This window comes from Terrapene carolina, unplaced genomic scaffold, assembly GCF_002925995.2.
Source record: "Terrapene carolina triunguis isolate 2854851 unplaced genomic scaffold, T_m_triunguis-2.0 Scaffold42, whole genome shotgun sequence".
NCBI lineage: Eukaryota > Metazoa > Chordata > Testudines > Emydidae > Terrapene > Terrapene triunguis.
In genome coordinates this window covers 68,932,280-68,957,722 of record NW_020664393.1, presented here as the reverse complement: position 1 = coordinate 68,957,722, position 25,443 = coordinate 68,932,280, and the positions used below count along the sequence as shown (strand labels likewise).

Genomic DNA, 25,443 nt, shown 5'->3' with positions numbered 1-25,443 from the left:
CCCCCCAAGCCGTCCGCCGCGGGGCTTTTCAGCACCTGTCAGCCCGGGGGGCGGGGCCGGGCCGAGCTCGGAGCTGCTCGGGGCCCCTCCGCAGCCATCTGGGGCGCGGGAGAAGCAGTTAAGGGCCGCAGCTCCCTGGGGAGCCTCGGTGGTTGCTGCTATTGCTCCGCCACGGGCTGGAGACCTAGACTCCCTGCACTCAGATCCCCCCTGCTAGCATGCTCCGGGCGCGGGAAGGAGGAGCTGCTGCTGCCGCCCCAATGCAAAGGTAGCCAACCACCCCCGAGCGAGCCCGTTATCCGATGCGGCAGAGCTGGGAGGGCGCCTCCACCTGCCTGACGTGCACAGAGTCGTTTCCCTGTAAGATGCCCAGGCTGCATCTCGTGGCACGGATCAGGGCGGTGAGCAGCACACTTTGTTTGGACACTTTCCCCAGCAGAGCTGCAAACCCTGAGCCACGGGGAGAAGGCGCTGCGTTGTTCTTCGCCTGTAGGGGAGAAAAAATCAATAAACTCTCTCCCAACAACTTGCAAAATGAAAAGTCAGACTTTATGTTACTGGAGCGCCGGGCTGCACGGCGTCAGCGTTTCCTATACAGTCACATGGACGGGGCCACAGATCTGAAATGCTAAGTGCTGTCCACAAGCGGCAACGTTAGGGTTGCACGCCCCTGTATTTCAATTTCATCTCGTGCGTCTTCGGCGCTGCCCGCCCCGTATTTGTTTAAGTACAAGTTTTAGAATCGTCCCACGTGAAAGACCCTTTTTCTGAGAGAACGTGCCCCTGCCTAGGCTCTGTAGCTGAGCCAGACGTGCCAGAACCCAGTGTTAAATTGCTCTCGAACGAAGGATCGGAGAATAAGAATGCCCAGTTCCATTTTTTCCCCTCAAACGGAGTTGACATTAATTTAGTTTCAAATATTAACTAGCGCTTAGTCTAAATATTTATGATACTTGGGCTTCAGGAGGCCGCCTGCACAGCTACAGTGTTTTAAAACGCTCAGGATCATATTACCAAAATAATTTAAGAGCCAGATCAGACCCATATTCACTCACAAGGTAGGTATAAGAAAAAACGCCTGCAGTGTGTGCCTTTATATAAATAACCAACCCATCCAACAGCACCATTGTTAATTACAAGGTGGCTTTTTAGTCGGCTCTAACACAGCAGACGTCTGTCAGCACACCTGTTTTCGAGCAATTGGACAATCAAAAATAGTCACCGAAGGCTGAAACTTGGCATGGGTGTTTTAGCGCCATGTCAACGCTATTACTCCGAGGGTGAGGGTGCTTTTCGAGTTACTTATTTTGTTTCTGTACAACACATTTTCTATAACCAAGTTTGCTCCCCTAGGGGCAAAGGAATAATCTTTCTGCTTTGGGCATGAAACTAAATGTATTGATTAGCAAAGCTTTGCAATAGTTCCTCCAGAGTGGATCAGTTATTTTGAAAGAACTTCAGGTTGCAGATGCAGCGTAAGACTCACTTTTTCGCCCCCTTTTTTGGAATTAATAAAATAGGGACTTCTTTCCCTCCTAGAAATATTCATAAACCAATCCACATGTGCAGCACGTGCTGGCCAGACTGATTTTTAACAGCTCAACTACTGTAATTATTTAATTGAATTCTCTAAACGGGCTCCCTAGCTTCAGAACAGTCATAGCAAACTAAGCAATAGTTTTTTATATTCAAGCCCTCTGCAACCTATATTGCCAAAAATGCTTTTAGCAGCAAATTTTTATAATCTAAAGAACTAGGCATTTCAAAGAATTACCTAGACAGGCCAGCATGATTTCAGACAGTATGATTTATTTTTCATTCACCCAGTCAAGTTTAGGGTACAATTTCAGTTTCATATTTAGAGTCTGGTTCAAAATCCATTGAAGGCAACAGAAGTTTTTTCAATGGGCTTTGGATCAGGCCCTTGGAATTCCTTGCACTGGAGGTTTATAACACAGATGGTAAATTTAGCTAGTCTTTATTTGAGCCACTCCACCAGCATTTCTCACTTGTTAACTTTGGATTAAAGGTTGTTCTAGGAACAGGCTAAACTAAGCAAAAGTCGAGTGCCCCATTTAAAAAAAAAAAAAAAAAAAGAGGACTTTTTTAACCCAGCACATGAAGCAACTTCTAATTTAGTTTTAAAGTGTTTCCAGGTGTTGAAATACAGAAGCAGGGGAATAATACACAAATGCAGGTGTCTGATCTCATTTTCAGTTTCTTGCTTAAATTGTACCTTTGTTGCAGGGGGAGAGAGGTTAGAGTATGTTTCAGTCATTTTGCTCTAGGCCATTTTGACTTTCCAAATTATGTTAAGGCTTTGGAGTCATAAACAACCATCACGTGTGTACTATTTAAAGTCTTTTTTGCAACTGCAGCCACAATCATTGTTTCAAGAAAATGCAGATTATAATCCATCAGAGCCAGTAACCAAACAGAGATACTCTAGTCTTTGTAGGGAGTGGTAGCATAAAAGTGAACAAATATTGCAATATACACAGCTCCTTACCCTATTAGCATGTTTTTGGAAAGAACAACTGCCTACATTTAATCTGATTTTGTGTATTTAAATTGTGTTGCACTAACTCTTCTTACTAAATGTCTACATTGCATATCTATTTCCTTTCCTAAACCTGAGGAACTCAGAAGCTTGTCTCTTTCACCAACAGAAGATAGTACAATAAAAGATATTTCATATACACATGCAGGAGCAGGATACTGCTATTTAGAGGTGTCATGCACATTCTATGTAATAGAACATTGACCTCTTATAATCAAATGCATGCATTTTCCTATACAGTTTTATATTAGAGATTCAAATGCATTGAATTTGATAATCCTGTCTACTGTAGTCACTATTTTTTATTTTAAAGGAGTGCACCTGATTTCATAGAATATCAGGGTTGGAAAGGACCTTAGGAGGTCATCTAGTCCAACCCCCTGCTCAAAGCAGGACCAATCCCCAAACAGATTTTTGCCCCAGATCCCTAAATGACCGCCTCAAGGATTGAACTCACAACCCTGGGTTTAGTAGGCCAATGCTCAAACCACTGAGCTATCCCTGCACAGTTCTTGGATTGGAATTATTAGGATATTTTGCATCCAAAATTCCATTTTGTTAGAAAATGAAAGGAGAGTGGTTTTAGAACCCTTACTAGCATCAGGGTCAAAAAGAGAATGCTTGCAACTGAACATTCCATGTGCTGTGTGTGCTAACAGGAGTCAGCAAGTGAAATTAGCAGTAAGCAAAACTAAGACATACATTTGTGTTATCCAAGCTGAATGAAGAGCAAGTAATTAACTTCATTAAGTGGTGCAAAATAAATGTGTTTAAAAAAAAAAACAAAGTAATTTTTAAAGATGCATTTTTTGAACTTGTCTCTCCATTGAATGAGTATTTGGAAGCTAAATTTTAAACCATACCACTCATGTATGGGTGATGTAGCAAAAAAAGCAGGTCACCCAGGGTTCAAGAATTCTTGGATTTATGCAGAACTAAGGTCACTGCAATGCCGTAATCTTATATTTCCCAAAAAAAACAAACCCTCTCACTTAACTGTAGTGAATAAAAGTATTAAACCAAACAATTTCCCCTTTTGAACGCAGCACAAAACTAGTTACTCTTCATTGAAGGGTCCATGGGGAAAAAAAAAAAAAAAAAAAAAAAAAAAATCACATCTAACAGACCTTTATGGCTCCATTCTCAAATTCACACAATACTGAACTTAATGATTCATGCAAACTGTCTAGCAAAACTGTATGCAAAAATCTACAGTCCTTATATTGGTTTCTCAACAGGTATTGTATGGCACACTAATTGTAATTGGCCATGGGACATGAATTAAAAGCGGACGATGGGCATATTTTATACGTTGCAAAATAAACCAAACAAACAGAAAGTGAGGACTGATATAAAGAACAAACAAATGAATAGAGGAGAAGGAAACAGCTTTATTGTCAAATAAGGGTTTTAAAATGTTATTGGAAGACTTACATGTGCAAATTAGCTCTGCCCATAGCTGGCAATTTGGCATAGATGGTTTGTATTTTCACGATATATAATATTTCTCTATAACCATCTTCCATCTACCAGCTCTGCGTGTCACGCTTGTGTCTTGCATGGTTCAGAATGGATTACGCTGCTAGTGGCACATGTAGTTCAAAGCACACCTGTTATGACATTCCATGTCTTGGGGATGGGAACAGAGCTGCTAGTGAGGCAAGCAGCTAATTCAACCATTAGGAAAAGCAAACCTCAGGAGTTTATGATGTAACACCTCATGTGCAGTATGCAATGGAGCCAACTCATTCTTGTCTTGAGATTTCTCACGTGCACAAGTGTAATACAGGCTTTGAAAGGGAAGTCCCAAAATTTAGATTTTGTTAAACTTAATTGCAGTAGCTTTTCATGATTTCTTTAAGAGAGTTTCTATGGAAATAGTGAAAAGTGTTTAAATGTAAGTCTGTCATTGAAGCATCTGTAATCTAAACGTTAGTGTAAGAGAATCACAACCTGAAATTGACTGATAGAAATATGAGTGAAACCAAGTGGTTTAGTTTCCCTGTCCAAATTGAAGTGAAAAAATAAAATTATTAAATTAAGATTTAATTTTCACTTAAATTGCTGTTAGTAACACAAAAGTCTTTTAGAATCATGATTTTAACCCAAACATCCCTTTAAAAGGCCATCAGTGCTTTCTAGCTAGGAGGAACTTAGATGATGGGCCCTGTCTTACTAGGTTACCTCTGCTTCATTATTGCTGGTCTCCAAACACTGAAATGCTTAGAAAATACCTCAAACTACAGCACAACACACACACATTTTGCTCTTTAAGAAGAGTGCAGCTTTGTGGAGATGATACAGTGCATCCAGATATTGCTGTTCAGGTTTATTTTGGTTTTGTCTAGTTTAGTTCAACTTATATGTAGCCTTTTGGTGAGTTGAAAGCTAATTTGTTCGGGTAAGTCTTTACGGTTTTTTGGCCATTACTTGCAGCAGCAGTTCTACTATCATAATCAAGGTACTCTTAAAACCAAAGACTATGAAAAACTTCTGAAAGGCTCAGTTTTCTGAAGTCTCTGAACGATAACAGCGTTTTGCAAATTAGCTTCCTCCAGAGTGAGAGTCTCATCCAGCAGCTCTAGGAAAGGAAGAGATGTGGTCAGGCTGAAGGGAACACTTCCCTGCGATCCTTGATATTTTGTTATGAAGTCTCTGACATGGCTTATTCTGAAAAGGAAAAAAAAAAAAAAAAAAACCACAGCAAGTTACAATGCTTCTAAGCATTTGAGTCAATTGTTTTCAAGAGGTGTGGGGGTTGAGCACAAGTCATGCACTCAATGCAGCACTTATGCAGGCTCTGTGGCAGTTTCTAAAGTATGATTCTTGCACAGCTAGTGGAACTAATTTTTATATACTATACATACTCTCCTTTGCAGCCACGAGTTGCAATAAACCCCTATAGGTAACCTACACAACACATTCCCACAGCACTCACTATGACTCAGCAACTGGCATGCTAGCTGAACACTACCAATTCTTTAGTGCCTTCATTCTGGTTTCTCCTTAATTCTGCACATAAAATACCCTGAAATTCTACCTGTTCTGTGACTTCAGGCATGTCACCCGGGACCCTTCACCAGCACTACATTAATGTTAGATATGGAAGTTGTGGAATTTACACTTGAACTATTTAAGGTCAGAAGCACATAATGGTTTTTCCTTAACTCAAACTTTAACCCAAGCACAGCAGTACATATACTAGAGAGGTGCTTTAAGCCTTTTTCTGGACTTCCAATGAAAAAACATGTTTATGATAATAATGGTTAAGGATATCATAGCACCATAAAGACAAGTCCCTTGAATTTGCCTTAACATTTCTATAAAAAAGTTATTTTTAACTACAGTGCATGTATATGTACAACAGACCACAGAAGCTCACTGGTGCACTAGCACAAATACAAGTTACGATAGAATACACCTCTACCCCGATAGAACGCTGTCCTCGGAAGCCAAAAAATCTTACTTCGTTATAGGTGAAACCACGTTATATTGAACTTGCTTTGATCCACCGGAGTGCACAGCCCTGCCCCCCCCCTCCCCCTCGGGAGTGCTGCTTTACTGCGTTATATCCAAATTCATGTTATATTGGGTCGCGTTATATCGGGGTAGAGGTGTAACTGTTTTAAATGTTTTCTGACAATATGGTTATGTGAAAGGGGCTGTTCTACTCATACCAAGTACAAATTTGTCAGATAAGACGGGTCTGAAGAACTTTTAAGATGCATCTATTTGCACTAGGATGAAAATTTATATTAGGAATTTTAATCCTATTCATTTTGGAATAGGAAAAATATTGAGCCCTCCAATAATGGGTTTAATAATCAAAATGCAAATGCACCCCTCATTAATAATAAGGATCCACTATAGTAACGGACTTATTTGGATTATACGACTTTAGAGATCTTTAGAGACAGTGAATACTAACAAATGGATCCTCTCAGACTTCTAGTATCTTGCTGAATTCAGAGACAGCCTGCAACTGCTAAGTCTTCCTTAGTCTGCCATCCTGACTGGGTATAAACCAATATACAGTGTACTAGAGAGAAATACAACCTGAACTGGTGTTGAAGGTAAGCTTTATGGTCACTTTAATCGCTTCAGAGAGACATATAGCACAAGATCTTCATTCTATATATTACAGTAGTGCTATCAGCATAGTAAATTATAGGAAAAGGTCACTGAAGGTTTTAGTTCTTCAACCCAATCTCCTTTAGTAGCTGATCCTACTTTCCCCTAAAAAAAAGGGTGTACACTGAACTACTGCCTTATCACAGTCACTTGCAGGGCTTGGAAGTTTTACTAAGCACCCAGTAGACATATTAGCCACAGACTGGTTTGAAGTGTTCCACCCACACTGTCAGGACAGACACCTAGATGAGTGCTCTCCCCCATGCAGGATGCTGGGATTCCACCACCGTTCTGACCTTGGACCCTGCTCAGGGGTCTCTCTTAAGATGCCACAAGTACTCCTGTTCTTAAAATCTGGATCACCTCCCATAACTCCCCTTGACTGCTGAGAGAGACGAGAAACATTATCTCCTGTTTTTCACCCTTTACCTCAATCTCCCAGCTGATGCAAGGGTGGAGGACTCCTGTTCTTCTCCCTCAGTTTCCTGGCTGCTTGGTAGGGTGTGCATTTCTGCTCCTCTACCTCTCCCCTCCAGCCTCAGTTTTTGGGCCAGCCTCAGCAGCAGATTGCCTCAGCAGCACAATCAATCTGAATCTGCCCAGATCATTGCTGCTCACAGGGTTCTCATTAGCAGCAATGAGAGTTGATGAGGATTCTGGTCCTTTTCACCTCTGCTGATGCTTAGGAAAGCTATGAGCAGGAGCAGTGGCTCTGAATCCTCTTCCTCAGCCTGCAGACACTGGGTTAGAATAAGTTCATATCTGGAAGGTTCTCTCGGCAGCCATAAGGGCTAGAAAAATTTACTTAATTTTAAAGAGTGAAAGCGTAGGCACTTAGACATTGATGGCATTTACCAGGGAGTGCTTTCTACTTGACCCAGGCAAGTGGATTTTTCAAGCCCTCACGTCTGTCATGCTGTCCGCCCCATCCTCACCTGCCACTAGTGTTTAATCCCAGCCATGAGCAATCAACTGCTTTTATTAGCGAGTTTCTCATACAAATTCTTTGGAGGAACTTCCTGGAAGACACTTGTCTTTTTGAAGACCAATGGTCTTAAAAATAAATGAGCTGTAAATAAATAAATTTTAAATTAAATTTTTTAAATTAAATTAAATTAATGGAGATATCCTATCTCCTAGAACTGAAGGACCTTGAAAGGGCATTAAGTCCAGCCCCTGCCTTCACTAGCAGGACCAAGTACTGATTTTTGCCCCACATCCCTAAGTGGCCCCCTCAAGGATTGAACTCACAACCCTGGGTTTAGCAGGCCAATGCTCAAACCACTGAGCTATCCCTCCCCCCTCTACAAAAAGGATAAACTAAAACAAAATAGAAAAAGTCTGTACTGCCCCTAAAAGATCACCTATAACAGAACCTGCATCAAGGAATTATAGACACCTCAAAAACACTTAGCTCCCAGTAAAATGACAAAAATCCAACAGTTATGCCTTGATAAATTGGTATTACGCAGATCTTGATCAATTAACTTGGCAGTCTGTTACATTCATTGGCAGTTACATTTTGTTTTCCCTTCTGCTGCACACGGGTACACACGGAATTTGATCGGTTTATCCTACAGGCTTGGAAGGACAAAAAAAAGTCATTTTTATTTTTGTGTATCTCAGAGGAACTCAGATGATGAGGGGTCAAACAAGTACTTACAGAATTTCTAGACCTATTAGTGTAAAAGGGTTAATGGGATAGTCACCTCCAGTGCCTATATAGGACAGTGATAAGATAATCTTACCTATGAGAAACATTAAACTTTTGTACTATCCTTTCCCCATCTGCTAACCAGATCTGGATATTAGTGACTGGTTCCAAATCGCTTAGCGTTACTGAAGGAAGAGGCCTTTTGTTCTCAGCTTCAAGGTCCTTTTTCACTTTAGAAATTATTCTTGGAGTCGCACTGGAAAGAAGAGCCAAACAAGATTATGCAATCCACATAAAATCATAAGCTAGAACAGTCATTATCGCATCTATTTTTTTGACTGAACTGAAACATTTCTAGGAGGTTCTAAATCCTGTCAGAGTTGTCACAAACAACTCATGTGCAGCAAGCCTAGGAATACAAATTGAGGTTGAGGCTTTACTAGAGAGATGCAACAACTCTTCAACTTGACAGCTTCAAACATGATGTTAAGGGAGAGAAGATCCTATTTCTGTTAATGAAAATAAAACTATTTTAAATAATTATTTAAGAGATTGAGAGAGATATTTAAGTGATAAAGATGTAGAATTAAATGCCTAAACAACAGGACTCGATGTTCTGTTGCCTATGTCTCCTTCACTGGGAGGAAATAAAATAACACTTTCAGGAGTTTGACTGAAGAATTTGCAGGCTAACGGTAATTTGTTGGAGGGCTTAACTGTGATGTGTGTGGTACTTACCTTTTTATAAAACATAAAAAAAATAGATTACACATCACCCATTAGTGATGTGTACTGTGTTCTAAGAGTGGTAGAATAAATCTCTAAACACTAGTTTAGAGATAGAAATAAAGGCTAGTCCTAGATCTTATAAATTATAAACATACTTGTAATAAGTGGTCCAACGTAATAATTTTAGATATTAAGGGTTAAATATGGCTTCCTCTGTTTATGTGGTCTAACTTTTTAATTGTATCATGGCTGATAGATTACAACTATATACAACATGTAATGCTGATCAGAGATGTATTGCACTTAGACTACAAATACTTAGGTTTAGGTAAAACACAGAGGTACAATGGAAAACCAAAGTCTTACAGGTTAATTTGATCATTCAAAATCAGTATTAAAATCACCTGTCAGCAGTCATCTATCAGTTCCAATCCACCTTTCCTACTCTCTTTTCTCATATCCTGCTCTTTTGTTCTCTTTTTGTTGCTCTTGCTTAACCTTAAAAAGCACCTAATTAAATTACAATGGTTTTCCAGACCACAAAAATAAATGTTGCGTGTGCAGCATTGAGGGAGAACAGAAATACATCTAAATCTAACAATGGGCAACTTCAGCTACCCATGTATGAAGTGGTCAACTGTCTCGCAAAAATATGATTGAGAAGCAATTTTTGACACCTTATATAACTAATTATTAGAGCAGCTAGTTCTACTGCAGAAAAAATACTTCAGAGCTACCAAATGTTTATCCAAGTATGGGGAATAAGTTAAAAAGCTAACAGCCTAGTTTTCAAGTGTATTCCTGTACAGTAACTCCACACTTAACATTGTAGTTATGTTCCTGAAAAATGTGACTTTGAGCGAAACGATGTTAAGCAAATCCAATTTCCCCATAAGAATTAATGTAAATGAGGGGGTTAGGTTCCAGGGAAATTTTTTTCACCAGACAAAAAGACATTTTTATATATATTATATACATACATACATACATACATACATACATATACACACACACACACACACACACACACACACACACACTCTCTCTATAAGTTTTAAACAATTTAATACTGGTACACAGTGATGATGATTGTGAAGCTTGGCTGAGGTGGAGGAGTCAGAGGGTGGGATATTTCCCAGGGAATGCCTTACTGCTAAATGATGAACTAGCAATTGGCTGAGCCCTCACACAAGGCAGCAGGAATGGAGGGAAGGGAGACTGCATTGCAGACTCCGACACACACCCTGTGTGTGAGAGAGAGATGCACATTTCTCCTTTAAGTACCCTCTTAAGTACACTGCCTTGTTAAATTAGATCAGCTTGCTGAGACTGCAGCTGCTGCCAGCAAGCTCCCTCCGTCCTGAGCCCTGTTGTGTGTCCCCCCTTGCTTTATGGAAGATGGGGTAAGCGGGGTACGGGGGAGGGGGACACCCTGACATTAGCCCCCCTCTCCTTCTCCCACCCCCCCCCCCGCACAGCAGGCAGGAGTCTCGGGGAGCAGCTCCAAGGCAGAGGACAGGAGCAGCACATGGCAGTGGGGGGAGGGACAGCTGAACCGCTGGCAGGCAATTGATAGCCTGCTGGGCAGCTGCTGCACAGGGAACTTAGGGGAGCGGGGAGCTGATAGAGAGAGCTGATAGGGGGCTGCCGGTCCACCCTGGTTCCAAGCCCCCACCAGCTAGCTGCAATGGGCTGCTCTTCTTGCAAGCAGTGGACAAAGCAGGTGGCTGCCAAATGACGTTAGAAGGGAGCATTGCACAACTTTAAACGAGCATGTTCCCTAATTGATCAGCAATGTAAACAGTGAAACAACGTTAACCGGGACGACTTTAAGTGAGGAGTTACTGTACTGTACCTAGAATTACAGTCTTGCAAAACTGATGTTTAAAGCCCTCTAGTGGCGGGAAAGGAGGCTAAAATACAAGAGCAAAAAAAAAAAAAAAAAAAAAAAACCACAACGTCTTCTTACCTTTAAGAAACATCATTGCTTTTAAAGGCTTGTTCATTTTACATTCTCTCTCATCTTTAATTTACGAGATTCTCAAAAGACATTAGACCCTTTGATCTATCCCCTGCCAATATAAGATTGCTCCCTAAAGTAAGTTTTCTAGTGCTTTGCCCAGTCTAATGGTAAAAGGTTTATGACACACATTGTTTTACCCTAGTGAGGTTACAGGGTAAATCTGCTTTTGCCACAAGAGATTTTAGTCTGTCTTTTTGTTTAATGTATTTCTGGGATATAATTTTAAAGTTACATCTTAAGCTTACCAAGATTCAGAACCGAACTTTTCTATTACAAATCACAAAACCATTAAACACAGTAGTGGAACACCGGCATACTAACTTACAGACAATAAAAAATAATATAGCCATTAGTTACACCATTAATAATAAAGTATTTTAATGGACTCAAAACTAGGTCTCATTGAGCCCTCCTGCATAACAAAAGAAAAAAAATATAGTAGTTCAGCTGAATATTTGCATGCATGCATGCATAAGTGTAACAGACTGGTTCCAATCCTGCCATCTCATCTTTCAATAGAAACTTTGCCTGAGGAAGTCACTGGCAGAAGTGCCCAAGCCAGGACTACAATATTTGCCCTACCACATCTTCCATTGTTGGGGCTAAGAATTAGCCCAACAGAAGTGTTGGTAGCATGTCTATTAGGACTGCTGGATATTAATAAAAGAAGCTTTAACTCACTCTGCATATCAGTCACAAGTTTAAGGAGACTGTCCAGTTGTACGTTTGGTTCTTTCTACAATTCTCTTTTAAATTCTCTTGGTAAACTACACAACTGCAAGTGTGGAGAGTAAGGGCTCGTCTACACTTGAAATACTGCAGCTGTGAATAGCGTTTCAGTGTAGACACTACCTATGCCAATAGGAGTGTTTCTCTTGTCGACCTAGCTCTGTCTACACTGGGTGTTAGGTCAGCTTAACTACACTGCTCAGGGATGTGAATTTTTCACATCTTTGAAAGACATAGATGGGTCAACCTAACTTTTTTAGCGTAGACCAGACCTAAATTGTATAGTGCAGCTGAAGTCACACTGGAGCAGATCCTGGACTACAGCATTAATAGCCCACGATTCGCCTCAGGAATTCTGTCCCTTCCTATATCAGTGAAAATAGCACCCTTTCTCTCAGTACTAATGAATACCTGCCTTAATGAATCATAACATTCTATAGGATAGCAAGTGTTAATTTATTAAGGCAAGTGCATGACACTCACCCCACTCACCCCCAAGCATGGCCCAAGCATGGCCTAGGTTTCCAAGACTAGCATCATATTTACTACTTTTACAAAGACGACAAGCTACAATATACCATTGATTTGACTAACAGGGGAAAAAAAAACAAAAAAACAAAAAAAAACCCAAGACATTTTAACTTACAAACCTTAACAACAAAAATGCTGAGCAAGCGGTAAAATGTTTCATTGTATGAAACTACTAAACAGAACACACAGAAGTTTAAGAATATTATGTTTCCAGATTTTAGTTTGTCTGTTGGAAGGCAGGATCACTACTTGCTATACCAGGGGTGGGCAAACTTTTTGGCCTGAGGGCCATATCTGGGTGGGGAAATTGCATGCAGGGCTATGAATGTAGGGCTGGGGCAGGGGGTTGGGGTGTGGGAGGGGGTTGCGGCAGAGGAGGGGGTGCGGAGTGCAGGAGGGGGCTCAGACGGGTTAGGGTGCAGAAGGGATGCGGGGTGCAGCAGGGGCTCAGGGCAGGGGGTTGGGGTGCAGGAGAGGTTCGGGGTACAGGCTCTAACTCAGTGTCACTTACCTGGAGCGGCTCCAGGGTGGCAGCAGCATGCACTGGGGCCAGGGCAGGCTGCCTGCCTGCCCTGGCCTTGCGCCACTCCCGGAAGTGGCGTGGGGCCCACGGCACCATGGGGGTGGCAATCCCGTGGGCCGGATCCGGCCTGCAGGCTGTAGTTTGCCCACCCCTGTGCTATAGGCATGACAAAGCACAACAAATAACTCAACAACCCTGCCTTTTACCACTTAAGACAGCAATCTGTCTCAACCATTTAATCAAATTCCAGCACTATTCAGGCCAGATTTTGCTTTTCCTATTTATCTCAATTTTGGTGGCTCCTTTCATATTTGCCCAAAGTTTTGCCATTGCCATTTCTCTGTCCATATCTGCAGACATCATTTTAACAGGCAGTTTAATTTGCGCGAAACAATTTGGAGCATTGATATAACTTCAATCGAATTAATAACAAGTGTTAATTATGGACTCTGAGGCAAGGACTTAGCTGACAATCAGGCCCAATCAGGGTTATGAAAAAGCTTTTACTTTATTACAGTATTTTAGAGGACAGAGTTCTCACTAATTCACTTAGAATTACAAGAACAGTTATCAATTGGGATATTTCCAATAACCAGTCTAAAAATAAGAGGCACATACATAGTTACATTCGTCAAAGGATTGTACTGACAATCTGCACAGTGCCCCCATGTGGTAAGCAATATCCCTATTTTACAGATAGAGAAACTAAGGCAGAGAGGTCCCCAGATCAGCACTCAAGTGGCATCTCTGGGTTTAGCATTCAGAAGCTCCTGGGGCAGCTATACTCAAGATCAATCCTCTAAACCACAATGCCATTTGTAGTGTTATAAGCTCAGTCTAGTTTTAAAACTATCATTAGAATTCCTGCACTAAAGAGACGGAGATTAAAAAGAAAAATAAATCAGTTTAATGTATGGTCTGAAGTAATTTTAAACACTATTTTACTGAGATAAATTACATGGCTGAATACCAAAGAACTTGCTAATTTAGTCGAGATACTCTTGCCCCTTGTAGTCCTAACCTCTAAGTGAATGTCATATTCACCTTTTCTTCATAGGCTGTGTCTTGCATAGTTGCCTTTAAAGAGGAAATTCAGTGTTTCTATTTAAATCCTTGTATAGCAGGATAGTGTCATTGGAGAAAATACTACAATAGATAGCATACAAAGGATGAAGATATGAGTTATCATTCCCCGACCTCAACCCACTCAGAAGGCATACATCCCATCAGACCACTCACCTGCCTAACCGGTAACCTTGTCCGGAAAAGGGGTGAAATATTGGCTTCTTTAATACATATACCTCATCTTTCTTATCTTCCACCTTCACATCCACCTCATCATCAAAAGTCTTTTGTAACTCAAATGGCAACTCCCTTTTAAAAAACCCAATATGGACAAAATTAAAATAAGGCTCTCTGTATGTGATGAGAAGACAGTAATGATATTTGGTCTAAAAATTGAAACACAGCTCTGACTAACATGTGGCTGGCTTATCCATACAAAAGGAGTTAGTGATACTGCAACTATTTTACTAACACGTACTCAGCATAATCTGTAAATCACACTAATGAGATAGGCATCTATTGCAAATTACTGAATTATGAGGTAACTAGGAAGTGAAAAAACTAAAAAAAGCAAAGAACACATCATGGGTATTGTGTAAACTATAGTTCAGTTTTAAAAAGATATCATGAAGTATCAAAACACTAAGAAATGCAACACCAGTATCTTTAATAAAAATTGTGAAATGTTAATACTAGACATCATTACAGCATGTTAATTCTTTGATAACGGGATAAAAACCACCTTTGACACAGAATTCCTTTTTAAGACAGATAATATGGAAACCCATTTGATTAACAGGTGTAACTACAGACTAAGCAAAATAAGGTATGTATTTTAGTATTTTCTATAGAGTATCACTAAGATCTATGATCTTTAGTGAATTAAACACTGTTTGGCTAGCAATATTCTATTCACATTTAACTACCTTCCAGGGACCATCTGAAAGCTTACAGCTTGTAATTATTTCACTAGAAGATAAGCTTGTCCACCCTACCCCCCTTGCCTTCCCCTAGCAGCATATGGGTATTTATAGATTCAGAGTTGTGTACTTTCCCAGCTAATGACAGGCTGCTCATTGTGATTATGGATAGGAGCACATATCCTTGTATGTTGCATTCACAGAGAATGATTTTATAGCATATTTATGAAACAATGTTTTTGAAGTGCTGCCAACACTGAATTAGACCTGAAACAATGTGGAAAGGAAGATTTGTAATTTAAAAGACAATGGCTAAATAAATTCATATAGCTGTAAAAAAAAAAAAAGTTTATTTTGATTTAGATTTTGGTTAAATAGTGAATTAATGGGGGGGGGGGGGGGAGAAGAGGTAATTGACTGAAACCCTGACCAACCTTAAGTTTTACAAAAATTCATGGGCAGTGGCCGCAGATGTCCCACCCCCCAAATGTCCCACCAATATGCCTCAAACTTGACCAGGCTGAGTATCCACAACCACAATGAAAGCACCTCTTGAGTACTGCCTGGTCTACACTCAAGTTAATCAATCTGTTCAGCCACAACTACTGGCAGGCACTTGGTCTTGTCCTCTATTCTGTATTGTACCTTTAGAGTAAGATCTTCAAGGCATGGACTCTGTTTTGTCTATTTCAGGACTTTTGAGTGTGCAACCATAGCATCTAAAAGCTACTATATTGGTTGAACATTAATTCTTGCAGTGTTAGGATATGTCTACGCTACAGCAGCTATAGTGGCACAGCTATGGTGCTGCAACACTGTACTGTAGATGGTTCCTAGATTGACAGAATTTTTTCTTCCTCAATGTACACCTCTACCCTGATATAACGCGGTCCTCGGGAGCCAAAAATCCCTACCGCGTTATAGGTGAAACCCATTATATCGGGGTAGCGGCGGCAGAGCTCCAGCGGTGATTTAAAGAGCCCCGGGCTCCGGCTGCTGCCGGCCCTTTAAATCGCTGGCCGAGCCCCACTGCCGCAACTCCGGGGTAGCGGCAGCAGGGCTCCAGCAGTGATTTATAAGGCCCGGCAGCCAGAGCCCCGGGCCCTTTAAAGCACTGCCTGAGGCCCGCTGCTGGAGCCCTGGGGTTACCGCACTATATGCCAACCCGTATTATATCGGGTCACGTTATATCAGGGTAGAGGTGTACTTAATTCACCTCTCTGAGAGGTGGTAGCTGGGTTGACAGAACTCTTCCTATATACACACACATCTACAACGGGGGTTAGGTCAACCTAACTATGTCGCACAGGGCACACAATTTTTCAAAGCCCTGGGCAATATAGCTAGGTCAATTTAACTTGTAGGTGTAGACCAGGCATTAGATTAGGTTTCACTGCAACTGGGAGGTGCGATTCCCAGCATAGGTAGATAAACTTGTGCTAGCTCAGCTTAAGCTAACATGGTAAAGATAGCAGGGTAGACGTTTCAGCACAGGCAGCGGCTTGGGCTAGCAGCCCAGGCTCAGACCCAGGGAGTGGAGCAGGCTTGGATTCAGGTGACTAACCTGAGCTGCCAACTGTGCCACAGCGTCTACACTGCTATTTTTCAGTGTGCTAGCTCAAGCTGAGCCAGCATGAGTCTACCTACCTGTGCTGACAATCACACCTTCCAGCTGCAGTGCAGACATAACCCTTAATGCCCAGTTTAGACAACAGCAGTACAAATTCACACAGAGCGGTTGTAACACAGTTGCTTTGCTTATACACTACAAGATCATGCAGCATTAGAGTATAATGTACAAAGTACATTAACACAATCTGGCTCAGTAGATAAAGCTCACTTGCCCTTTTTTAATTGAATCCAAGAACTGCTGGTTTGCAACATCTTTGTAGCTTCTGAGTTCACCGTCATTTACTGTAAATCCATTTTTCCATAGTTTAATCATTATATCAGCCTGTGAAGTAAAAACAATGAAGTCATTGAAAAACAACTCAATATACTAGCATCTCCTTATGATTTTAGCTCATCCACTCAAGGGACTGAAAATTACACCAGCACAAGTCTCGCTATAATCCATCTTGGGCCAGTGCCAGCACAAAGCACAGCAACAGCAAGGGACAAAAATGACAATTTCTAAATATCTTCATTTCTAGACCTGACAGCAGAAGACCTTGCACCTCTGAAAAGCAGAATCAGAATGGTAAAAGGCCTTTGGGTTAAAGTTCACAAGGCAAGACTTTATCAACCACATTACTCCAGTTACCATCTTGGTCTTCCACCCCATGCCACATTGTGGCCACTAAAAAGTTATCGAACAACTCTTATCTTGAGAAATGCTAGATCTAGAATCCTAGGTTTTGCATCATTCAACATTCTGCTTTCACTTGAATTTTGAGAGGTGTAGTCGAGAGAGAGAAGTTAGAGCACAGGATTTCTGCAGCCAATTCCCATCTCTGGCTGATTTGCTCTGTAATCTTGAACAAGCCACTTGAAGCCTGTCTCTGTTTGCCATCTGTAATAACAGTCACCTTCCTAACAGGGGTACTGTGAATCATGTTTGTCAAGTGCTTTACAGATCTTTAGATAAAAGTTGCTATATAAACACAGACTATTAGACAGAAAGGCTACTTACACTCAAATTATGCTTACTGGTAATTGTCCCACAAGCTCATAACAGTTTTATATGCAAAAGCTTGATCCACTGAAACTACTTCTACCCTTGTCTCCATAGACCACAAATCTAGAAGACGTAGGTAAGACCTTAGCCCTGCCCACAGAGGACACGACCCTTTTTCCACAACTAAACTACCAGGAGAGGCTAAGCTACATAAAGCTAGCAGTCAAGGGAAAATGCAGTCCAGCTGATTGATTGACTAAGACTAAAGTCGGACAACTTTATGAGGAAATTTAGAATGTAGGTGTAAAAAACAAACAAAACCCACAAAAACAAAAAACCAGTCACTTTAACCATAAGAAAGGGTCAGCCATCAGGACTGGAATCTCATTGACTCTCCTGGCAGATATAATCACTACCAGGAATACAGTTGCTAGAGATTGCTTGCTACCCCAGAGGTTCTCAAACTAGGAGGTCGGGACCCCTCAGGGGATCACGAGGTTATTTCATCGGGGGGGAGGGGGAAGGAGGGAGTTGTGAGTTGTCAGACTCCACCTCAAACCCTGCTTTGCCTCCAGCATTTATAATGGTGTTAAATATATAAAAATGTCTTTTTAATTTATAAGGAGTGGTTGCACCCAGAGGCTTGCTATGTGAAAGGGGTCACCAGTACAAAAGTTTGAGAACCACTGTGCTACACCATCTTGCTATATTTGTGACTTGCAGAATTTGTGGCCCTCCCAGAGAGCAATTCAAACCCAAATTTGTTAAGGAACCATTGTACCATGATCCACGCAGGCAGCTTTAGGGATTTCATGCTGCTCAGACGAAAGATCTCAAAGTGTCAGGAGCTAAACTGGATGCTCTAGCGAAGTGGCTCTCAATCTCTTCTATACTGGTACCCACTTTTCCATAGCAGAACTCCCCCATTCTGGAAATCTGCTTCCATTTAGCAGTTTGGGTTGGGCAAGGGGAACCCAACCGCCTGATACCAATGGACGATTCCCAGGTTGAGAACCCAGGCACCCAAGCTGGAAGTCCAAGTACCAGAACTAACATGTCCAATTGGGAGTTTATTCAACTAGAGCCTTGTCCTACCTATTCTGGATGGCTTTTCAAAGTAAGGGTATTGGAGAGAATACATACAGCAATTTTTTATCCAGACCAGATGTAGTACACTTCTACCCCAATATAACGTGACCTGATATAACACGAATTCGGATATAACGCGGTAAAGCAGTGCTCCGGTGGGGGGTGGGACTGCGCACTCCGGCGGATCAAAGCAAGTTCGATATAACGCGGTAAGATTTTTTGGCTCCCGAGGAGAGCATTATATCGGGGTAGAGGTGTATGTGTCATGAAAGAATTCCTTTAGACAGAATTTATACCCTGGGGAATCCAGATATACATAGAATCTTTGTTCTTTCATGAACGGATACTGAGTAAATTTTCATAATCCACAAGTCATTTAAAATATTGCCAGAGCACATCTGACTATTTCAAAAGCTTATTTAATCTGTCTAATTTGTAGACTTTGCTCTACTGCCTAATGCATCTTTCCAATGTCAATGAGACTTGGAGGAGGATTTGACCTGGAGTGTATTCAGATAGTATGTTTGGCATTTTAAAAGGTGTTTGGTCATCCAAGTCTACTGAAATTAAATAGTCTTGACAGGTACCTGGGCAGTTGGCCACACTTACAGTATATAAAATATTAAGTACCAGTGCAGAATTCAAATCAGTTTTCAACTAACTGGAAATTCATGTGAATTAGGTTTGAAGTTGTGTCAAATTAGAAGCGTGTGCCAAATCTACACAGTATGTGTTATGCAAACAGAAATCTTAGAAGCTGTTTGATGAGAAGAATCCCTCTTTGCGTCCCCCATGACTCCCCTCCTCCCCCCGTGTAAATAAACCTATTTACAGGATGAACAGCAGTTTGCAGCATGCACAATAGGCATTTGGCAATTCTAAAAAAAAAAAAAAAAAAAAAAAAAAGAAAAAAAGAAATATGAAAAAAAAAAAAAAAAAAAAAAAAAAGGGGGGGCCATTTATGGAGTTTTAAGTACTCACCCTACACACACCAATATTATGTATCATTTGAAAGCTTATTTTAATCTACATTTAGATGAGGTATGACATGGAGCTGTCAAGTGGTGCCATAAGCCTGTAGGCAAGGTGAAACAATGGTATCCAAACTGAGAAAGTGTCATTTTTTGCATAATTCTAGAAACACTGCAATATGACTATGACTACAGTTTAAGTTCATTTCAACACCTTAATGTGGTGTTTATTGGTCAAAGTTACCAAACAACAATGTATGAAAAGATTTTTTCCTGGTTTTGCATGAGCAACTATTTTTTCCCAGAAATGATGGTGGTTAGCAAAAAAGGCAAATAACATTTTGCAGTATACTAACATGAATTGTTTTCACATCACATTCTTAACTGTAAAAATATCTGAAAAGTGAATAATAGTTTTCTATATTTTCAATTGAGATTTGGTGATCAGATCAATCTCACACTGAAGGTGTGCTTGCATGCCCATAGTTTGTACTGCATGTTAATTCCTAATGTAATATTTCTCCATTTGTAAGATTTTGTACATACAATGTAGCATCTACTCTGCCTGGTACAAAGTTTTAATATGTAATTGCCTATGCATGCATATCAGCTTTTGAAATATTCTAGAAACTATCTTTTTAATTCAGTGACACTTATGCACAGAGGAGTATTAGAGATAATACACAGCTTCATACTGGGATTCAGTCAAAATGATGACTAAACAAAATAGCAATTTTGATACTAACATATAGACCTACAGGCCTGCAAGCCTGACTTCAATACCGGGCAAACTGGTTGAAACTATAATAAAGAACAATATTGTCAGACATATAGATGAACATAATTTGTTGAGGAAGAGTCAACTTGGTTTTAGGAAGGGAAATCATGCCTCACTAATCTACTAGAATTCTTTGAGGAGGTCAACAAGCCTGTGACCAAGCTGATCCAATGGATATAGTGTACTTAGATTTTCAGAAAGCCTTTGACAAAGTCCCTCACCGAAGGCTCTTAAGCAAAGTAAGCTGCCACGGGATAAGAGGGAAGGTCCTCTCATGGATTGGTAACTGGTTAAAAGATAGGAAACAAAGGGTAAGTATAAATGGTCAGTTTTCAGAATGGAGAGAGGTAAATAGTGGTGTCCCCCAGGGGGTCTGTTCTGGGACCAGTCCTATTCAACATATTAATAAATGATCTGGAAAAAGGGGTAAACAGTGAGGTGGCAAAATTTGCAGATGATACAAAATAACTAAAGATAGTTAAGACCCAGGCAGACTGCGAAGAGCTACAAAAGGATCTCTCAAAACTGGGTGACTGGGCAACAAAATGGTAGATGAAATTTAATGTTGATAAATGCAAAGTAATGCACATTGGAAAGAATAATCCCAACTATACATATAAAATGATGGGGTCTAAATTAGCTGTTACCACTCAAGAAAGAGATCTTGGAGTCATTGTGGATAGTTCTCTGAAGACATCCATTGTGCAGTGACAGTCAAAAAAGCAAGCAGAATGCTGGGAATAATTAAGAAGAGGGTAGAAAATAGGACAGAAAATATCATGTTGCCACTATATAAATCCATGGTACGCCCACATCTTGAATACTGTGTGTACGTGTGGTCGCCCCATCTCAAAAGAGAATTGGAAAAAGTTCAGAAAAGGGCAAAAAAATGATTAGGGGTATAAAATAAAATAAATAAATAAATGGAGATATCCTATCTCCTAGAACTGGAAGGGACCTTTAAAGGTTATTGAGTCCAGCCCCCTGCCTTCACTAGCAGGACCAAGTACTGATTTTGCCCCAGATCTCTAGGTGGCCCCTCAAGGATTGAACTCACAACCCTCGGTTTAGCAGACCAATGCTCAAACCACTGAGCTATCCCTCCCCCCTGGGCTTCCGTATGAGGGGAGATAAGACTGGGACTTTTCAGCTTGGAAAAGAGACGGCTAAGGGGAGATATGATTGAGGTCAGTATCATGACTGGTGTAGAGAAAGTAGATCAGGAAGTGTTGTTTACTACTTCTCATAACACAAGAGCTAGGGGTCACCCACTGAAATTAATAGGCAGCAGGTTTAAAAACATAAAAAGAAGTATTTCTTCACACAATGCACAGTCAACCTGTGGAACTCCTTGCCAGAGGATGTTATGAAGGCCAAGTCCATAACAGGTTTCAAAAAAGAACTAGATAAATTCATGGAAGATAGGTCCATTAATGGCTATTAGCCAGGATTGGCAGGAATGGTGTCCCTAGCCTCTGTTTGCCAGAAGCTGGGAATGGGCGACAGGGGATGGATCACTTGATGATTACCTGTTCCGTTCATTCCCTCTGGGGCACCTGGAACTGGCCACTGTCGGAAGACAGGATACTGGACTAGATGGACCTTTAGTCTGACCCAGTAGGGCCATTCTTATGTTCTTATCTAATTTAAACACAAATCTGTATACTTGTACAAAATAAAAAATGGAGGTAGTGGTGTTGCATTACTAACAATATACTTTGGGTATTTTACCTCTACAGGGAAGTTACAGAATATGTAGACATGAGGCTACAAACATCGTAAAGAGAAAAAGACCCCACAAACTTTAAGTGTGTTATTTGTCAAGAAATATCAAAAGAATGTAAACCTCTCCGAAGCAACCAGTGCTGGGCAGAATTCCATGGTGCTGGCAGCAAAAGCCAAGAGAGATTAATTGTATTGGCAGCTATTGGATTAATTTTCTAGTTTAGATGATGTGCAACCAACTCTTTATCACAGGGGTTGCTTTTAGAAATACACATGCAAGTAGAACATGGCACATGTCAGAGTTGTATTGAACCTGGAAAGAAAACAGACTCTGAATCTGATGAAAGTGCATTATATGTTCACCTGCTTCTATAGCCACCAGAGCAAGCAGGTCTTCCTGCCATTGGTCCTGTTACATTGTTTGCTTGAGAAAAACAAGAAAAAGCTTCATAAAATAGAGACAAGGTGGTTGAGAAAATGAAGACCTAAAGAAAAGCTCTGTGTAAGCTCAAAAGCTTGTCTCTCTCATCAACAGAAACTGTTCCAATAAAGATATTACCTCACCCACCTTGTCTCTCTAATATCCTGGGACCAACACAACTACAACACCACTTCATAAAATAGAAACATTTGAGAGAGCAACCAATATAAGAGAGGCAGCACTTCAAAGACGAGATGACGTTGTGCAGAAGACTTAATTGCAAAGGATGCAGTTAATCACTCAACATGGCCTTTCTTCCTACTTGAGTAAAATTAATCTTAAAGCAAACCATCTAGTTACACTGTAACAATAGTCACCTTCTGACACTGAAGAGTCAATGAGCTGATAAGATCATTATCTGCACGTTATGTACAAGAAGGTTCTTCTGTCCAAGCTGCTACCAAGGTATAAAACCCTACTTTCCTCACATGTAGAAACTGCAAGCTATTCCAATAGCAAATTACCAGCAAGTTTAGAGAGAAAAAAAAAAAAACCCCACCACTGTTTCTGCAAATTCATTCCATGCACAGCAAGGACAAAGTGTGTCTACGATTGTTTTATGCAGCACAATAAACTTAGCTGATGCTATTCAAGCTGCTAGTAATCTGCAGCAGGAATTTAAGTCATCCAAATATTTTGTGGATGTTCTTCTGGCAAGTGAGCCTGATGAATAGCTTTCAAATGAACAAATGGTTGGTGCAGCGCTGTATGACAAGAGTGAGAAATAAAAGATCCATAGAGACCTGAATTGCTTAAACCTCAATCTAGGCATCAAAAAGGACAAGTCAGTGGCCAAACTCCCACCACATGAGGAGAGTTTTGAAGAGCATATCAAAAGAGCATCTTGACAAACAACCATTTGGATTTCTTTGCACATAGGTAAGCCAGATATTGGATTACCATTGCAACATGGATGGAAAAATATGGATGATGAACTACTTCCTGTATTCTTCAAGGGCCCAATGGCATCTGAGTTTCTACAAGACCTTATTTGTGCCTGTACCAGTCGAGGAACACTGCATAATAAATGGTGTCTGTAGTTAGAACAATCTTTGCTGCACAGAACTGTGTACATGTTAATTCAATGATGACTGTGGTAACCCACACACTTCTGACAGAGTCATGCTGATGAATAAGATGATAGTGATGTTGACTAAATATATCACCAGCGCTATTACATTTCAATGATACCTGTACAAATGTATTATTAGATTTTGTTTTACCCTTTAGATAGCTGTTGTGATGCTTTGAGGTTCCAAAGAAATCCAGTTGTATGTCTTGAAATAATACAGTCATAAAACAGGAATGAATGCCAATATTTAAACATATTGATGGTGTCATTGTTTATCCCCGTTTCTATGGTAACGGATCAACATACTCCCTCACATCAAAGTAGACATAATAGGCATTCAAATGGTGTATGATTGGTGGGGGGAAATGTGTGTAGAGAGGGTACATTAAGTTTACCAAATTGGTGGTAGCTAACGCTCGCCTTCGAGCAGTGGGCATGCTCCACCTAAAGAGAGTAGGGCACCCAGCCAAAATTATACTCCTTTACAAATACTTTTTACATGTGAAGGCACAGTAGCAAGACCCTTGCCTCCTCCAAATTCTTCCTTGGAATTTCTTTAGTCCAAAAAGCCTATTAACGCCTGTCCCTCCCAATCCCCATACAACAATAGGGAGTGTGAGAGAGACAAAACAAGACACATGGAGCTACAGACCAGTGCCAAGCATCCCACTGTCACATCTCATTTCTCATCTGCTCACTGTCCATTTAGGCCTTATCTACCCAAAAATAAATTGTACCTATAATCAGTGTACAAACTGATTCAGCTAAATCCTTGAGGTGGACACTCTTACATTGATTTCACTAAAGTTGTTACTTTAACCAGTTTTTCAGACACTTAAGTAGCTCAAAACTGACCAATAGACTTTTAGAATCCCAGTTAGTACTGAATTATTACTTTTTAAAATTAGAAAGTGCAAAGACTTCACTAATATTCTCATTAGCATAGTGAAGTTTTCTTCAACTAGTTTAGGCACACCATAAAATAAGCTCAATACATTTTGGAAGGAACATGTATAAGACATTATGGCACTATCTGTCACCTCTGTCCAACATCAAAACCTTGGGTTGCATATTCCTCTCTGCTAATACACTGCCGTGGGGATGTTCTTCTGCATGCTTTTCCATCATTCTTGAGAACAAAGGGTTCATTACTCCAGTTCCACAGGATTTGGTCTCCATGTCAAGTTCTCCTAGCTAACCAGATGATTTCCACACGGAAGTCTGCTTGGTAGTTACTATTGGTACATTGCCTTCACCAGGTAAATTGGGTAGAAGCCCTGCTGGTTTTCTGGAATTTATACCCAGCATGATAAAACATGGATTACAGTGAAGATACATGTTAAATTAATACAAATTAAAAGGCTGACCACTTACTTCATTCTTAACTTTAGCTGGTGGCATGCATATAGCACCAACCTTCTGAGCTTCTTCAAAAAGGTTATCAACAAAAAATTCACAGCTTTGCTCTGTACCATTAGGAATTTGGTCATCAGTTCCTTGTTTACACACCCTACAAAATAAAAATAAATGAGCCGTTTACGGAGACACATTAAAGGACACAAGAAATTCCCTACCAAAAGGTTTTTTCCTCCCCATAGCCCATGTATTTTGTAATTTGTTAGAAAACAGTAATTAGAACAGCCTTGTGGACTATTTTAATATGCTTTGTTTGCTGTACTGTTGTGTGATGGGTTGGGTCACAGAAACCCCCTTGGGAACTGCCAACTGATGTGCCAAGACTACTACTGCTCCTGCTTTCCTGCCCTGGAAGCTTAGGACTTCAGTGCCCTGCCTGGTTTGAGCCAAACCCGCTAGCCTACTGCAAACCCAGACCTAGGTCTGAAC

The 25,443-nt window shown here is 40.6% G+C and overlaps 1 protein-coding gene across 3 annotated transcripts in view; it reads right to left on the bottom strand.

Moving 5' to 3' along the window:
- Positions 1-3,931: 3,931 nt before the first annotated feature.
- UBXN2A (UBX domain protein 2A) overlaps positions 3,932-25,443 on the bottom strand; it is a 29,560-nt gene continuing 8,048 nt past the window's right edge. For 2 of the 3 annotated variants that reach the window (XM_024194059.2, XM_024194060.3), the window contains exons 3-7: positions 24,973-25,108; positions 16,710-16,819; positions 14,120-14,254; positions 8,440-8,601; positions 3,932-5,230 (exon numbers count right to left, since the gene is read on the bottom strand). In XM_024194059.2, the coding sequence (XP_024049827.2) occupies positions 5,041-5,230; positions 8,440-8,601; positions 14,120-14,254; positions 16,710-16,819; positions 24,973-25,108 (733 nt within the window). In that variant the 3' untranslated portion in view covers positions 3,932-5,040. Of the gene's footprint in view, positions 5,231-7,120; positions 7,432-8,439; positions 8,602-14,119; positions 14,255-16,709; positions 16,820-24,972; positions 25,109-25,443 lie in introns of all 3 variants that reach the window. The other variant, XR_002907767.2, reaches the window with a different exon arrangement.